This window comes from Callospermophilus lateralis, chromosome 3 (genome assembly GCF_048772815.1).
Source record: "Callospermophilus lateralis isolate mCalLat2 chromosome 3, mCalLat2.hap1, whole genome shotgun sequence".
NCBI lineage: Eukaryota > Metazoa > Chordata > Mammalia > Rodentia > Sciuridae > Callospermophilus > Callospermophilus lateralis.
The window spans coordinates 107,929,666-107,947,777 of record NC_135307.1 but is presented as its reverse complement, the minus strand read 5'-3'; the positions used below and the strand labels follow the sequence as shown (position 1 = coordinate 107,947,777).

Sequence of the window (18,112 nt, the reverse complement as noted above, 5' to 3'; positions counted from 1 at the left end):
TGGAAAATCCTTTGTCATCTTATGTGAATCATAAGAAAGATCATAGGAAAATGTGGGTCAGGGAGAAGCAAAATGTTTGGAGGCTGGGTGCAGGAGAGCTCTGCACTAGAGGGAGGGTCCAGCAGGTGGGGATGGTGATATTCTAGAAGATGAACTGTTTGCTTCACTATTTTATGAAAGATGGCCCCATACCCACCCCCAACACACATAATAACAGAAGAGTCATCTGGACTTTTCCATTTTTTTCTTTGCAGTCCTTTTCTTGCTCTGCAGCCTGGGTTCATGCTTAAGGTCCCATCCTTCATGGTCTAGTCTCCTGGATTTTTCCCAGGCTGTGGAGCTGGCTGTTTCTAGAAGTGGGCAAGCTGACCTGTTCTGTTTAAATTCTTCCATTAATCAAACATACATCTGATTGTAGAAACTTGGATGGTAGAAGGTGCCCAATTCAACTGAGCACAATTGATCACTTGACTGCCAGATCTCCTCTTCCTTCCACCCCCACGAGAAAGGGAAGAAAGGGCAAGTTCAACTTCCCAGTGTATTTCTTAGAGACAGTGGCCACTTGATAGGGAGGAAATGAGGTAGAGCAATGATGACCTGGAGTCTCCATAGATTGAAGCACTTGTGGATCCACCCCCACCCCCATCTCTCTCTCCAGCTGTTGGGTGGTTAATAAATGAAGAAGATGGGCTGGGGATGTGACTCAGTGGTAGAGCATTTGCCTGTCAAGCACAAGGCAGTGGGTTTGATCCCCAGGACCACAAAATAAACAAATGAATAAATAAAGGAAGGCTAGAGGAATACATTCGTGAATGGATGGATGGATAAATGGAAGTTAGGTGGATGGGTGGGCGGGCAGATGGGTGGGTGGGCAGCCCCACTCTGCCACAGTAACCTCTATCATGTCAGTATCTAGACTCTAAGGGAAATATCAGTGGATACAAAGTTGGATTTTCAGTGAAAACCTTTCTATATGTAGCCAAATCTAACTTAAGTGGAGCCTAATTTATTTTAGATCTTGGACTTGTGGGCCTATGTTCATTTGACAACAGTATTAAAATATGCTTACACTTAAAAACAGTTTCCGAAAGTAATCATCCCTCAGCCCAACTTGGCTCTGCTCCACAACTCAACAATTCCTTCCTTTTTGTGCTTTAGGAGTTTTTTCTTATTAAAAAAAATATTATTAAAAAGAAAAAAAAAGAAATAAAGAAACACAGGAAGGAAGTTAGTCTGCAGGACCAGGGAATTAAATGAGCTAACCTATGAAAGCAGCTGCCGCAGGCCAACACAGAGCAGCCACCTGTGACTTTGTGGACAGGGGCCATTTGTAGGTCAGTCTTCAGTTCCCTGGACACTTCTGGTTCCTGACCCTTATTTATCCTATACATGTTTCTTACTCTTGACCCTGAGTTTATGTTAGTTGGAGTGACTTCTTGAAAGACCAGATAATAATTTTTTGCAAAGCATCAGTGTGTTCTGTTTCTCTATTTTTCTTTACAGTTTGAAACTTCTTTGGGATCACGTAAGAGCGTGCTTCCATTCTATTGAGCAGTGCTTTTCAAACTGTTTTTCCTGGAATTTTGGGGGTTCCATAAAGCTCCTGTAACCTTCATAGTGTAAGGGTGGTAAATGGGTGGGTTTGCCTTTCCCCAAAAAGTGTGTGTGTGTGTGTGTGTGTGTGTATATATTTTGTGTGTGTGTGTGTGTGTGTGTGTGTGTGTGTGTGTGTGGCACTGGGAATTGAACCTAAGGGCACTTTACCACTGAGTTATATCCCTAGTCCTTTTTATGTTTTATTTTGAGGCATGGTCTTACTAAGTTTCTGAGGCTGGCTTTGATCTTGAGATCCTCTTGCCTCAGCCTCCCAAGTAGCTGGGATTACAGGAGTGCTGGGATTACAAGAATAACAGCTTTTTATCTGTTTTACAGATTGGATTTCTGTTAAAAATTTACTTGAGAGAGGGTTCTACATCTTAAATAATTGCAAAAGCCATTGTCAAGAATCAGTGTGGTGGTCAAGGAAGAGAAACAGGTTCATTTGAGAGCAGGTTTGACTCATTAGCTGAGAGAAAGGTCCTGTTGAACAGCCCAGGCCCTCTTCTATTGGCAGGTTCCTGCTTAGCCCATATTGCATGGTTCCAGATCTTCCACCTGATTCAGGCCAGTTTCCTGCTGCTCCCTCCTGTCTCGCTGCCTAGCTCAACATGCTGCCCACCTGGCTTTGGATAAAGTTTTGCTCCTTATCCTCATCTCTCTGGTCTGTAATCCTGACCTGATTCCCACTCTGACTTCTGATAACACGTTTCTTCACTCTATTTTGGCTTCCTGGCTGTCTGGTCTTGTGCTTGCCCTGAACTTAGGTAACAATGTCCTAAAGGGTTTTCTGCCTTCCTGGATCCTGACCTCACTAGGAGCCCCTGCTTTTCAGCAGCCATGGTCCTCTCCATCACTATCTGCATTAAAGCTGAGATCTGAGGATGGGGTTTCATGGGGACTGAATTAGGTTCCAGAATGCACTGGAACTGGAAACCGGAGATAGCACTGGATGTGGTAATCCAGTCAGTGGAAAGAAATGATAATTCACATTCATGGAAAACAAAGTTTACGTGGTACTTTCATATACTCATTTCATTTTATTCTCATTGCAGTCTGTGAGACAGGGATGGTTTTACATCTGTGTTAAGCACAAAGAAACTGAGGCTTGGAGTTATGTGATTTGCTAAAGATGGGAGAGGTATAAATAGAATCTGGATCTTTTTTAAAAATATATTTTTAGTTGTAGAGAGACACAATCCTTGTATTTTATTTATTTTTGTGTGGTGCTGAGGATTGATCCCAGTGAGTGCCTCATACTTGCAAGGTAAGCTCTCTGCCACTGAGCCACAATCCCAGCCCAGAACTTGGATCTTTTGACTCTAAATTCTGAACTTGAGTGTTTGAGCTTGGAAACAGGTTGGTTGCTAAGACAATGGGGGAAAGGGTCTTATTCCTGAGAATTAGGAGTGACTTGGTTGGAGGATTAGTATGTTGGGAAGGGCTGGGGATAAAAGGCAGAGTCAGTCATAGAGGCTCCTCAGTGGAGCCTGGCCAGGTAGAGGAATGGAGAGGGTCCTCAGCTACACCATCCTCAGACTCTCCACCGCCCCGCCACCTCAGGCTGATTTGATTCCTCCTGTCTTTGCCTTTGAGACACATTTGCTGAAGGTCCCATTCCTACTCTTGGGCTGCACCTGGGGTGGCCTTGAGTGGAAGTTCCTAAGCATTATCCTTACCCTATGACCCTGAAAACTTGCAGGGTAATTCCAGAGGAATTTTGGCTCATTGTTCTCCAGGGTGGGAAAAGGAACTGCAGTGATTGCTATGCGGAAGCAGGAAGAACATGATGCCACATCTTTCTCTCTTGGAGTGCTTCCCATTTGATACCTCACATGGCATCTTGTCCCTGGGTTTTAGGGACCTTGCATTCTGTGCAGCTCCATCTCCATCTTGATAAAGTGGTGGCTTTGGGATGAGTCACTCAATTCATTGCCACTTTAGAGATGACTGAGGAGAATGAGTTAGATCTATTGTTTTCATAGTCCTTACAAAATCTTCAGCAGCTGGTCCCTGGGAGTTGACAGAACACATCCAGTTGGCCATGGCTTCCACAGAGGATGGGGGTGGGAGGGCAGTGGGAGTGGTCTGCCTCAATGCAGGCCCTGAGAATTTAACACCAATAATAAAATAAAGTATAAAAAAATCACTATGCTTTTTATTATCAGCAGGTGCCAAGCTTTTAAACAAGAGCAGGAATAAAATACCTTCCTGGGAGCTGAGGGTGTAGCTAAGTGGGAGAGTGCTTGCCTAGCATGTGCAAGGCTCTGGGTTCCATCACCAGCACCTCAAACAAACAAATAAACAAACAAACAGAAACCCATACACAAAACTCCTCCCTTCTATGGTGGGTCTTCCCCCCACTACTTGGCACACCACTGCAAGCTAGTTACCTAGAGAGCTTCACTGAAGCTGCAATCAGTAGACATGGATTTGTATCCTCACTTTGTTGCCTGGTTCAACTTCCAAGTCATTTAACCTCTCCAAGCCTCAGTTTTCTCATTGGTAAAATTGAACTAAGATAATGCCTGCAAATATTAAAAAAAAAAAAAAAAGTGAGCCAGGCATGGTGGCACACATCATAATCCCACTCTTTTAGGAGGCTAAAGCAGAAGGATTACAAATTTGAGGCCAGCCTGAGAAACTTAGCAAGATCCTGTCTCCAAAAACAAAACAAACCAGCAAAAAAGGCTGGAGATATATCTCAGTGGTAGAGCTCCTGGATTCAATCTCTAGTACTGCGAGGAAGAAGAAAAAAAGAAAAAGAAAGAATGTAAGATTAGTTTATAAAAAGAATAGTTATACTGTCTATATTGCTATGCAGATCTATCCCATAGTGTGACATTTGGGTCATTTCCAGGTTATTCCCACTTCACAGTGAAGAATTTGGGAGGATTGAGTAAGGCTCTTCCATGCAGTTTAGGAGCTGGGGTTGGGACATTTCTGAGAACTGACAGGCTATTCTAGGTGTACTTGTTTTGTGCAGTTCCTAGGCAGACAACAGGAGAACCTGTGTGAGGTGCCAACCTAGACCCTGCCAAGTTTAGATGCAAGTACATTTGCCTTCAACCTAATCTCCACCCAGTCCACTCTGTCCTCCCAAGTGCTGAATGAGTGAGGAACTGATCCTTCTCAGAGAGGCAAGTTCTTAATAGAATTTCAAGAGATTGTAATGGCAGAGTAGGCAAGATAGTTTCTATGTCTTGAGGATTTACTGTCCTTTGCTAAACCTTCTTACATGACTTTGCAAGCCAGCCTCAGGCACCGAGTTCCCACCTGTCCACACCTCCTGGCTTTCCTGCAGCTGGATGGCAGACGTGATCTCATGATTTCCCAAACAATCCTGGGAGGTGGGTAGAACAGGTTTTATTGTCTCCATTTGACAAGGGTGGAAACTAAGGCCCAGGGGCCTGCACAGGCTACTCAGGGTCATAGCGGGTTAATGGAAGGTCTCTAACTAGAACCTATATCTCCTGATGCCAGCCCAGAGACAGAAATTTGGAGAGTGAAATGGAAACTTTCATTTCTGTTCAGAGTTGTCACAGGCTTTTTGGAATTTTCTGATAGGAAGCTTTTTCAGGTGACAAAGGGAGAGATATGAACTGAGAAGGCAGTTCCTTATCCATACCTATGAAACTCTTGTGCAGATGGGGAAGGGGATAGGAGGGGGGTGGGGAGATTGAGCCTAGACTCTTATGCATACTAGATAAGTACTGATCACTAAGCTATATACCCAGCCCTATTTCTTCCCATAATTTTTGAATTAGTGTTGGTAATGATGATCATTAGAGGTTATCTGTCTCTCCTCTGCTCCCTTCCTACATGATTCCCTGGGTGTCACTCTCCTAAGAGAAGCCCTTACTACCTACCTGTCTCCCTCATAGCCCATCTGGTTGGCTTCCATACTGTGGGGCCTCACCATCTGGCTGCAGAGCCTGTCAATGCCTGTCACCATCACTGTCTTTACCTGCCCTTAGGTTTGCTGGTGCACTCTGACTGGGTAATAGGGCCATGTCAGGTTCTGCTTTTTTGAATCTGTCAGGAGTACAATGGTTATGGGGTAGTCCACTGCAAAATTCCACTTCTCTTATCCCCTGTGGCCTAGGCAATCTGTCATAGATTGTGAATTAATACCACCGTAATTTTATTGCTGACCCTCTCAATCCAAAACTGCTGGTGAGCTGAAGGAGGTGGTGCATGCCTATAATCCCAGCTCAGCTACTTTTGAGGCTGAGTCAGAGGATTGTATATTTGAGTCCAGCTTAGACAACTTAGTAAGACTGTCTTAAAATAAAAAATAAAAAAGGGCTTGGGATATAACTCAGTGCTTACCTGGTATGTGCGAGTCTCTAGGTACAATCCATAGTTTAAAAAAATGCTAATGGGAGAGATGCTCCTTCTGATTCCCTCTACTTCCCTTAAAGATAAAAGAATGCTGCAGCTAGATGTATAATATTGCAAATGACAGAAATGATAAGAGTAACAATGGTGTGGTTTCTTCATGTGTGAAATGGAGATAGAGGGCTATTGTAAGTCAGTGGTTCTCAGCCCTGGCTGCCCATGAGTTACCAGAGAGCTTTTAAATATCTCTATCTCCAGGCTGTAGCTAAAAGCTAGGAGCTCAGAATCTCCAGGCTGAGACCTAGACCCCAGGAGTTTTAAAGTTTTCAGGGGATTCCAATATCCCACCAAGGCTGAGAACAAGTGCACTAGGATCAAAGAGTTGGCTAATTGTTTAGAAAAGAGATATCCCTGCAGAGTGTAGTAGGACACATTTGTAAACCTAGCTACTTGATAGGCTGAAGCAAGAGGATCTCAAGTTCAAGACTAGCCTCAGCAACATAGTGAGGCCTTGTCTCAAAAAACAAAAAGTCTTTGAGGTGTAACTCATTGGTAGAGTGCCCTCTGGTTCTAGTTCCTGTACTGGCGTTGGGGGTAGTGGGGCGGGGGACAGGGATATTCCACATCTGGCTATTTTCTGGAATCATAGGGGAGGGGTTCTTTTAAAATTATGCCAATTTCTTAGCCATACATTCCAGACCATTTGAATCAGTGACTTCTGGCTGTAGGTGCCTGTGCTCAGCTTTCACCTGAGCTAGTGGTTATGCTGATGCTGGGCCAACATTATAAATATTTCCAGTCTTCATAATTATCTAGCCAAGGAATCATGATTCCTATTTTACAGATAAAGAAACTGATGTTCAGAGCAGGTAGCAACTTGAACCATGTGATAGCATAAATAAGTTCCTAAGGCCATGCCTGTCTGATCTTGAAGACTGATATTGTTGATCAATCTCCATTATGGGGGCTTGGGGCATGGCCCTGGAGAAGGGTGTTCTCTCTTCCCTAAATGGCTCAATCAGATGAGGTAAACCAGCCAGCTACCTTTGCCCTCCCTGAGATTCCCCACAGCAGGTTGAGCACAGGGTCCTTCCCCAGTGAGGAGAGGTGAGATGCAAGGTGTGGGCTTGGTATTTGGCTCCTCTTAGTCACACACTCTCAAAATACTTTCTTTGGAGGGAGATTAAGTCTGTCCCAGTCATCTCCCAGTGCAATGCTGCTCTCACAAGGAAGAAACTCAAGAGGGAAAAGCAAACACTCATTTGCTTTTTGAGAGTTTGAGGAATTTTTCAGGCATGTGACATAGAAAAATGTCTCTGTTCCCCTCATAAGACAAAGAGTAGGCTATGTCAAGGTGACCTAAAACCTGTAGCTCTACTTGACAAAATTGCTTTTTGCCCCTCCCAAACCCTAATGTAGTCAAAACAGCTTGGGATTGGGAGAAGGGGGACTTGGTGCTACCACCCGCATGCTCTGTGAGCTTGAACAGCCCACTGAAAATTGTTCAGCTTCACGTTCTCCATCAGACAAGTAGAAACTCAGGGCTGCTATGACAAGGCCACAAGAACTCTGAAATGCCAGTAGCCTCTTGAGGCATCAGAAGAAGAGGAATGTGGCTGCGCTGCCACCAAGGCTCACAGCCGTCTGGAACCAGAAGGTTTGTCAAGTGTTTGCTGGCATCCTCTCAGGACCCAATGTCCCCAAGGCCAGAAGTAGCTCCTAGTGACCATCAGTGTTAGAGACACACTGAATGTATTCCCTCTGGCTTCACTCCATCTGTATCAGTCCCTAGTGTATGGGCAACTGAGAACCAATGTTTGGGGTCTAAATAGCTGAAACTTTAGAGTTAGTGGACAGTGCAATATAAATTTGGCTCCAGAAAGCCTTCCATGCCCAGCCCGGTCCCCAGGGACCTCTTTCTCCCCAGAACTCCCTCTGCACCTGTTGCCTGTGCCTTTGGTCCCTGCTCCTTACTGCCCAGCACACAGCAGATGCTCAGTGTTGAGTGAATGGGGGATGAGGAAGGAGACATTCATGAACCTGCGTTTGTGACATTTCTAAAGTGCTTGCCATAGAATGCTGTGTAAGTGTTGGTGTATCTATGCCTTGCTTGCTCGACATGACTTTCTTGTTGTCACTCAGTTTATTTTGAAGACCATCTGACTTAGGGTTTTTCTAATAATAGAATGGTCTAGATGTAATGCTGTTTTCTGAGGTTGAGGCAAATATCCAGGGTATCTCATCACCCCAGAGCCACTAAGAGAATACTTCTTTAGTCTGGAATTTGGTGGTCCCTTATTAAGCCATTAAGCTGAACCGTAAAACTTTCTGATCTGGGTGTGATGGCTCAAGCCAGTAATCCCAGCTATTGGGGAGGTTGAGGCAGGAGGGCTGCAACTTTGAGATTGGTCTCAGCAATTTGATAAAAGCCCATCTCAAAACAAATATAAAAAGGGCTGGGGATGTGGCTCATGGGTAGAGCACCGTTGTATTTAAAATCTAGTACTAAAAACAAAACAAAACAAAATATTCTGGGTTACCCAAGAAGTGGGTTTGTGGGGTGGCAAGAAAACCTGGGGCAGAGAAAAAAGGGATTATGAGAACCCTCAAGAGGTGTGGCCACTGACAGTCTGCAGGGACTTAGATCTGCCCCTGCTGATGGCCTGCATAGAGATAGAGAAGCATAAGATTGCTGCTCTTCTCTTGGGGGTGGGCTGCCCTTGGAGCACTTAGGAAAGCTGGCTCAGGGCTACTTGCCCCTCTGGCATGGGCACCCTTTCATGGTTATTGCCTTGAAAGGATGAAGTGAAGGATTCCTAGGCCCAGCCCCAGTTGCTACGGAGCAGGCCTTCACCCCTGTGACGGCCTGAGGGGCTTTGTGGACCGTGGGTTAGGCAGCCAACTTTTGAGGCTTGGGTTTGGGATTAACACTGTGATGACCTCAGGCAAGCCAGTGCCTCAGTTTCCTAATTTTATAACTCTGTAGTCACACTGTCATGGTCTCCCACTATGATGACTACCCTTGTCAGGCTGCCTGTACCCCAGCCTCCACCCCAACCAGAATACCTATCAAGACCGCCTGCTTATAACACTGTGGTTTCAACTGGTGGATTAGACTTGGGTGCCAACTTTGCAAGGTGATGCTTTGTAAGGACAAGGCTGTCATCCTAATCAAGTCAATACTTTTGGTGTTCACCTTTGTATACTCAGGATAACAATTTTTACATGCATTCCTAGTTAAAGGTAGAAGATTTATGAACAAAAGGGAAGCCAAGTACCTGTGCCATCTTGGTCACTGGTTGTCAGCCAGGTGTGGATGCTGGCCAAGGGCATGATTTGTCCTGTTCTGGTAGAATGACTGAATTAGTAACCCAGTAGCTGGCAGTGGGGGTAACTTCCCCAGTGGGCACAGGACATCCTAATTGTTTGTGTCTGTGTTCCTTCAGTGGCCAGTTTGCCATTGTGAAGAAATGCCGGGAGAAGAGCACAGGACTAGAGTATGCGGCCAAGTTCATCAAGAAGCGACAGAGCCGGGCCAGCCGGCGGGGTGTGTGCCGGGAAGAGATCGAGCGGGAGGTGAGCATCCTGCGGCAGGTGCTGCACCCCAACATCATCACGCTGCACGATGTCTACGAGAACCGCACCGATGTGGTGCTCATCCTCGAGCTGTGAGTGAGGTGCCAGTGACCCACGGGGGCAGGAGGGGCGGGCAGGGTGGTGAAAGCTTTAGCTAAGGCTGGGGGATAGCAATGACCAACCAAAGCTCAGACCAGAGGTGAAGACAGTGGTGGGCAGTTTTCCTCTTCCTCAATCACCCCCATGCTTCTTCTGAAACTGGACCAAAGAGGGGACAGACAAGCTTGCTGAGTAGCAGGGGCAGAGGGCGATGGTCTCAGTCTTGTTTTCATTGGTCCTGGGGATGGAAGGGAAGAAATGACTGGCGCTGGGTCATCTCCTGGCTGGAGGAGCATGAGGGAGGGTGAGAGGGGGCAGCGGGTGGGGTGGGGAGCAGGGGAAGCTGTAATGAAGGGATCTGTTCTATGAGGAGGGGAAGAACAAACATCCTTTGAGCTCTATGACGCTCTTCTCCAGCCCTTTCCTGGGGAAAATCCACTGTATGTGTACTCTGTTTAACACCTTTATTGTTTCCTGATAGCTATTATTTAGAGAGGCCGACTATAGGCAAGCATTTTATGGGTGCATTACGTTTGTCATCTTGTCCAATCCTTACAACAACTGTGATGACAGAAATGTTGTCTAACACAGGAGTTATTTTGTATTCACTGAGCCAAGCACTTCTATTACCTGGTCTAGCCCTCAGAACAATGCTATCACATGATGACTCTTATTATCCCCATTTACAGACAAGAACACTGGCAGGCTAGGTCACTTATAAGCCAGGAAATGACAGGGCCAGGACTGGAGTCCATATGACTTGTGCAGAGAGCTATAGACATGAGGCAGGACAGCATTGTGTTGGTCTAGGTGAGGAGGACTTCACAGTGGTTGGTGGAATTTGGATAGATGACACCAAGATTCCAGGGGTTGGTTGGCCACTGTCATGTTTACTTGGCGCCTTCTCCAAAGAACAGAGAGTTAGGGCCCTGGCAAACAACAGGGTTTGAGTTGCACTGTGGCCCAGGTCACAGTGGCTATGTCTAGGAAAATGTTCTAGCTGGGCATGTTGGCACCTTCCTGTAATCCCAGATACTTGGGAGGCAGAGTCAAGAGGATCTCAAGTTCAAGGCCAGCCTGGGCAATTTAGTGAGACTCAGTCTGGAATAAATTTTATAAAAAATTTAAAAATAATGTTCTGAGCTTCATAAACATATGCATCTGCCAGTGAGCAAGGAAATGGGGGCATTTACCTCAGTGATCCTTGAACTTGAGTAGTTTACCTCATGGCTCCATTTCAGATCTCACCTGCAAACCAGGTAGCCATCCTTAACCTGCCAAAAAATTGGGTGTACTACCTGACATTTGAAATCATTCTATTTTAAGAACTATCTTTTTGTTGGCAAGATATTTAAGAAGTACAAGATGGACTGGGGTTGTGGCCCAGTGATAGAGCACTTGTTTAGCAGGTGTGAGGCCTTGGGTTCAATCCTCAGCACCGCATAAAAATAAATAAGTAAAACAAAGGTATTGTGTCTATCTACAACTAATAATTTTTTTAAAAAAAGAAGAAGTACAAGAACATTTGTATATTCTTGTATTTGATTCAAGCCCAATGTTTAAATGCATAGAATTGTCTGTGTTCTACCCTTCTATAGCATCCAGTGTCCATTCTGTTTTTCTTATACGTGACCCTATGCCTGTCTGACCCAGATAAAAGCCTGATGTGTTCCCCCAGGGATGGCCTGCAGGGCTCACAGTCAGTCATTAGTAATGGGCCCTCTTCTTGGGAGCTCAGGGGCACGCACCATCCATTGCATTGCACTGATGCTCCTGCCACTTGTCTGAGCTACTGTGCTTGTTGAGTTTTGATTGTTCACAATTTCTGTCTCCACTTCTAAGTTGTCTCATTTCTCTCGGCTCTCAGGATGCCTATCTATGGAGTACTAAGGACTTCTTTTTTTCTTTTTGGTACTAGGGGTGGAACCCAGAGGTGCTCTACCACTGAACTACATCACCAGAGTCAGTATCTCACTAAGGTTCCCAGGTTGTCCTCAAACTTGAGATCTTCTTTCCTCAGCCTCCTGAGTTGTGTGTCATTGTGTCTGGCAGTGCTAAAGATTTTTAAAATTAGGAAAGACCCAAGTTCACTAAGACTATGTCTAAACCATGTGTGGCCAGAGTCTGAGAGGGAAGACCTCCAAGGAGAGGAATTCATGGGCTTTTTGTGATTATATTTGGTGAATCATGTTGGGCCTGTAGGAATCTTTGACTTCTGGATCCTCGCTCTGCCCTCTAAGTTACTAGTTTTGCCTAGTAGTTGAACATGGGTGTTGGCGTCCACTTGCTCAGTTGAAACTGCTTAGTTACAGGTTTGATGAGAGTCCCATCCTGATTCCATGGCCCCTCTCAGCACCTTGTCTGGTATAGAGCTTCCATTTACTTTCTGCTAAAGCAGTTAGGAGGAGGAGGACATGACCAAACCTGACTCAAGCTCCTTTCAGCTGTCACTATCCCATATGTGACTCCTTAGAAGGAGTTGCCTCTGGACATGGCAGCTGAAGGCAGGGTTGGGAAGAACTTAATTGTCCATACAAGTTGACTTCAGTGTGGTAGGAGGAATATATTCAAAATCTCAGTAGATTAACTCATGTCTTATATGGAGCTTTCTGTGAAGAACATCAGCCTTCCTGTGAGGGCCAGGCAGGCCCCTCATTGCATCCCCAACTACTCAGGACCTCCCAGACTCCAAGCTTGCAGAAAGTGATACCCTGTGGTTACAAACCAGAGAATGGGGTGGTGGTGGTGCTGAGTCCAGCTTCCTGGGTGCAGCAGCTCTGGCAGCATTCTCTCCACTGCTACATAAGCAGATCATTTGTGCATACATTCCTGGAAGAGTTCTGGAAAGCATTTGGGCAGCAGACCAACCTGCAGGGAGGAAGGAGACAAAGGTCAGGTTAGCAGGCAAGGAACAATCCTGGAAGGCTTGAGGAAGAGGCCAGGCTATTCATTTTACTTTCCATATCAAAAAGCTAAGGAGATTTAGGTATGAAATGAAGCCTGGAAGGAGATGGGAAATGACTCCAGAGCAGAGGTCATAGAGTCAAAGAAGTCTTTGGTAGAAACTTTGTTGCTGGCCACATCGTGGTGGATACTCAGGAGGCTGAGGAAGAAAGGTGGCTTAAGCCCACTATGCCCCTTGGGTGCCCACAGGCAATATTTAATAGTGAATAGCCACTGCTCTCAACCCTGTCTCTCTCTTCCTCTCCCTCCCTCTTCTCTCTCTCCCTCTTCCTCTGTCTCACTCTCGCTCCGCTCCCGCTGTGGTGCTGGCATTTGAAGTCAGAGCTATGCTAGGCAAGTACTCTACAGTGAGATTTATCCCCAGGGTGGGACCCTGTCTCTTTTTAAAAAGAAAAAAAAGAGAAGAAAAAATAACTGTGTTCATGGGAAAAAGAAATAAAGCCCAGGCTACTTGATTAGGCTTGGAAAAGAGGCACCTGAGCATTGATGTGAATGTCCCCAGCCTGGGTATCCAGGGCTTGGATAATCACCTTGGGTAGACTCCTCAGCCTTCCACTTTCTGAGTCTCTGGGAGAGATTCTAAGGGCTGCAATAACTGTTCCCTTTTTCATCCCAAGGAGATCATGTCACACCAGGTCTCCTGCCCAGGTCACATCTTCAAACAGATGACAAATTACTACTTCCCAAAGTCCTCACCCAGCTTCGGTTTTCACTTTAGTGGCTTTGGGGTAACAGGATAGATCACCATTAGAATGATAATCTTTTACATTTATGCAACACTTTATTTAAAGTAGGAATAGTAGAATTATTATTTTAGACTGAGAGATTTGCTGGAGGTCATAGCCTCATACAACCCAGTTGGGGGGCTAGGAGTATAGAAGACAAGGGTGGGACTGGGGTCTGTGTTTCAGAGGTGACACAACAGATTTGAAAATCTGAAAAGGCTCTGGAGAGGCCCCTTGTCTATGCCAAGTTTTTGCTGTCTATATGATACAGAATATTCTCTTATTACTTATTTATTCACTCATTTATTCATTCTTATGTGGTACTAGATATTTAACCCAGGGATGCTGTACCACTGAGGTGTATTACTACCTCTTTTTACTTCTTATTTTGAGACAAGGTTTCACTAAGTTGCTGAAGCTGGCTGATCCTCCTGCCTCAGCATCCCAAGTCATTGGGATTACAGGTATGTACCATAGACCCTGGCCCATATTTTTTTTTGTACCAGGGATTGAACCCAGGGGTACTTAACCACTAAGCCACATCCCCAGCTCTTTTTCTTTCTTTCTTTTTTTTTTTTTTTTTTTAATTTTGAGACAGGATCTCACTAAGTTGCTTAGGGCATTGCTAAGTTGCTGAGGCTTGTCTAGAACTTCCGATCCTCTTTCCTCAGCCTCTTGAGTTGCTAGGATTACAGACATGCACACAGCTCCTGGCTCATATTAATATTTTAAATGTTTTGTTTCTTTCCTTTGTTTTATTCACCCAACTTCTTTGAATGGCTTTCTCATACTAGGTGCAGTGGAATCAAAGATAACCTGGCTCGGGGGAGAGTCAGATAAAGATGTCCAGTGTGTTGAGGGCCTGGCTGTAACTGAACAGCAGGGCAGTGCCTGGGTGGCTTTCACTCTGCATCAACAGCTCAGGCTTTACAATGTGGAGAGAACATGGCAAGGGACCTGTGGTGGACTTGGACTTAGGAAACCTGGGTCTAAATCTTGGTTGTATCACTTACTAGCTACGGGACCTTGGGCAAGTCACATACTCTCTTGGGACCTCAGTTTCATCATCTGACGAATGGAGATAGTCATTCCATCATACCTCTCAGGGTGGATGAAAGGCACAAGTGAGAGAATGTCTGGGAAAGCACGTTGCACAGGTGGCAAACTTTGAACGCAAAATCAAGCCCTTTTCCACCTCCGCCACCCAAGCAGTGATACTGTGCATGGTTTTCACTTCAAGAACTTTATCAAAGACCTTATAGCCTGTGCCCAACATTGCATCAAGATTCCTCCCACTCCCACCCCCACCCCAGAGGTGGCGATTAGACTGTTTTCTTCTCCTGTTTCACAAGAAGGAAAGCTGAGCCCTAGAATTTTCACATGCCCCACCCCAAGGTCAAGGTTGAGTCTTTGGTGTAGAAGAATTGGGATCCTATCCTGGCCCTTTGACCCCAGTCTGCAACTCAAGGTGACTCCTGCAGTGTCTGTGGGGGTGCTCCAGTTTCTAGCACCTGTCCCAGGTCAGTGTAGGGGTAGGGTGGGGCACCCAATGACTTCACCATGAGACACTGGGAAAAGAGTGCACCAGACTCACCCCTAACACTAAGGTAGCCACTTTAGCCGTGTGAACAGAATGACACTGCAGCTCTTGCAGATGGTTTGCGCCAATGTGCCATTTTTGTCTCACTCTCTTGTCTCCCTTTCACCTTCCTCCTGCTCTCTTTTTTTCCTCTTCTTTTTTTTTATGCCATCGATTCGTTAGAAAAATTTGGTCATTTGGCCTGGTAATTATCTCAGTTCAGATTTAACTTATTCCTTTCACAGTTATTCAGCACATTCCTCTGCCCCCTATATTTCCTGTAAATTGGTAGTTAGATCTAAAGGAGGTGCCTTCCTATTGCTATTGTCCAATAGAAATGTAATATGAACTAAATATGTAATTCTAGTTTTCTTTGTGTTGGGGCATACTGGCAACTGAACACAGGGGCATTCTACCACTGAGAAATATCATTTTATTTTTTATCTTGAGACAGGTTCTCGCTAAGTTGCTGAGGCTGTCCTCAAATTCGTAATCTTCCTGCCTCAGCCTCCCTATTTGCTGGGAATAGAGGTATATGCTACCACACCCAACTATTTCCCCCTCCTCTTCTTCTTCTTTCTGTTCCTCCCAATTCCATACTGGGATTGGACCCAGAATGTTCTACCATGAAGCTACATCCCCAACCCTTTAAATTTTTTTTTATTTTAATTTTGAAACAGGGTCTTACTAAGTTGCTCAGGCTGGTCTCAAATTTGTGTTTCTCCTGCCTCAGCCTCCCAAGTAGCTGGAATTACAGGGGTGCATCACCGCACCGAGCTGCATGGATTCTTTTATTCCATTCCAATCTTAATTATATTACTCAAGACACACATACTTCATACAATGAAGTATAGGTTACTGAACAGCTAAGAAAGAGTTAATGTAGCCACTGTTAAAGAGGTAGCACAGAGGCAAAACCGTTACTGCAGGTGGTCAGAGGAGATTAAGAACCAGCCTAAGAACTTGTTCAAGGAACTTGTCAAGTGGTCTGACAAGGTGATGGGGTAAAGGACCAGTGTGTCCTGTCTTAGGGGTCCTTCCCTGAATGCTTCAGGTAAGAGAGTTGAATCATTTGGTGGTCTAGTGTGTTTGATAAGCTCATGAACCTATTTTCTCTGATGAGGCTTTGATACACTCATACATCCATCTGCCTCTGATTTAATTTGAGAAGTTCATAGGTGGTCATTTTTTTATTAGTACAATTAATCTATTCATCAGTTTGTGCCTTATGATTGTGCTGTGTAGCTTGGGGTTGTTCTTTTTTGTAAGTTCTATATGTCCAACACCTAGTGGTTTAGCAGTTTGACCAGGAACATTACCAAGTCATGCTGCCTTAGCACTTGACTCAAAATGCAGTAACTCAGGGCAAACTGCTGCTTCATAACTCAGGGCTAACACCAGAGTAACTCAGGGTTAGGCACGAGCTGAAAACTGCTGTTCCATACTACGTGGAGTAACTCAGAGCAGGGTCACAGCTGGCTCTCTACAGTCTCTAAATTCTTAACTGAGTCCAGCATCAAATCCAAAGTTTGTTTACTTTGGTGCCAGAAATTGAACACAGGGCCTTACACATGCTAAGCCAATGCTTTAACACTGAACTGCTTTCCTAGCAACTACAAAGTTTAAAGTTCAAAGTCTCATCTAAATATCATCTAAATCAGTTATGGTGAGACTCAAGGTATGATTCATTCTGAGGCAAATTGCTTTCCAGTTATGAATTTGTGACATAAAATGTGTTATATACTTCCAAAATACAATGGTGAGACAGGCATGGAATGGACATTACCATTCCAAAAAAGAGAAATAGGAAAGAGGAAAAGAGTGACAGGTTCTTTTTTTTTTTTTTGTACTGGGGATTGAATCCAGGGGTGCTTAACCACCGAGCCACACCCTAACCCTTTTTTATATTTTATTGGAGACAGGGTTTCACTTGATTGCTTAGGGTCTTGATAAATTATGAGGCTGGCTTTGAACTCACGATCCTCCTGCCTCAGCCTCCCGAGCCTCTGGGATTACAGGCGTGCACCATTGCACCTGGTGGGAGTGACAGGTTCTGAGTCAGTCTAAAACCTGAGACTCTAGAGTACTTTTTGGCTTAATGCTCTGCCCTTCAAGCCCTCTGGGACAGAGGTCCTGTCCATACAGCTTTGGGTGGCCCTGCCCTCGTGCTTTTGCTATGCACAGCCCATGCCTCAGTTCTCACGGATTCTCCTGGCAGGAAGCACACCTGTGGCTCAATTGGTTTGAAGTCTCAAGGACTCCCATTCCAGGGAAACCTAGGTGGAGGCAGCCATACCCATGTGACTTTGCTTCACACAAAGCCCGCAGCAGGGCTCCTCTGGGAACCACACCTGAAGTGTGTGATGATGATAGAGTTGGAGAGCCCACGCTAGGAGGCAGCTCTGGGTAGTGAGCCCTCCTATGGTGGTTCTATCCCCCAGGACCTGGCACTATGGGTCTGTGATGGGAGGGGCAGCCCCCTTTTCCTCTATGATCCCTGAAATGACTTCAGGGTCTTTCTTTCATTGTCTGGGACTGTAGATTGACTAATCTCCCTATTATTATTAGATTAGATGGCTGACTAATCTCCCCCATTGTCTCGATGAGTAGCAGCTGGCTTCCCTTGACATGGCTGATCCAGATTAATCTCCTTATGAGCAATCCTTGGCCACACCTTTGTTCTCTCCTAAACAAGTTTGCTCGTTTTTTACCCCCAATGTAGTAGGCTGAGAATTTTTCCCACTTTTAAGTTATCTTGTCTTTTTGATAAATAATTCCATCTTTAAAATATTTCTCAGCTGGTCACAGTGGCATGTGCCTGTGATTCCAGCAGCTCAGTAGACTAAGGCAAGAGGATTGCAAGTTGGAGGCTGGCCTGGGCAACTTAGCAAGACCTTGTCTCAAAACAAAAATTTAAAAAAAGGATTGGCAAGCTGAGAGTGGTAGTACATGCCTATAATCCCAGCAACTCAGGAGGCTGAGACAGGAGGATTCCAAATTCAAAGCCAGACTTAGCAACTTAGTTGTGTCCTAAGTAACTTAGAGAGAGACTCTGTATCAAAATAAAAAAGGGCTGCGGGCACAGTGATAAAGTACCCCTGGGTTTATTCCCCAGTACCATAAAATAAAAATTTTTAAGACAGGGTGAGCAACTCAGTGAGACAAAATAAGGCTGGGGATGTATGTGGCTTAGTGGTCAAGTGCCCCTGAGTTAAATCCACCCCCCTCAAAA

General features: G+C 45.1%; 1 protein-coding gene across 9 annotated transcripts in view; it reads left to right on the top strand.

Moving 5' to 3' along the window:
- The window catches only part of Dapk2 (death associated protein kinase 2), a 140,738-nt gene that overhangs the window by 54,607 nt on the left and 68,019 nt on the right, over window positions 1-18,112 (top strand). For 7 of the 9 annotated variants that reach the window (XM_076850918.2, XM_076850921.2, XM_076850919.1 and 4 more), the window contains exon 3: window positions 9,384-9,605. In XM_076850918.2, coding sequence (XP_076707033.2) covers window positions 9,384-9,605 — 222 coding nt within the window. The remainder of the gene's footprint in view (window positions 1-9,383; window positions 9,606-18,112) is intronic. The other 2 variants (XM_076850915.2, XM_076850916.2) reach the window with 1 other exon arrangement.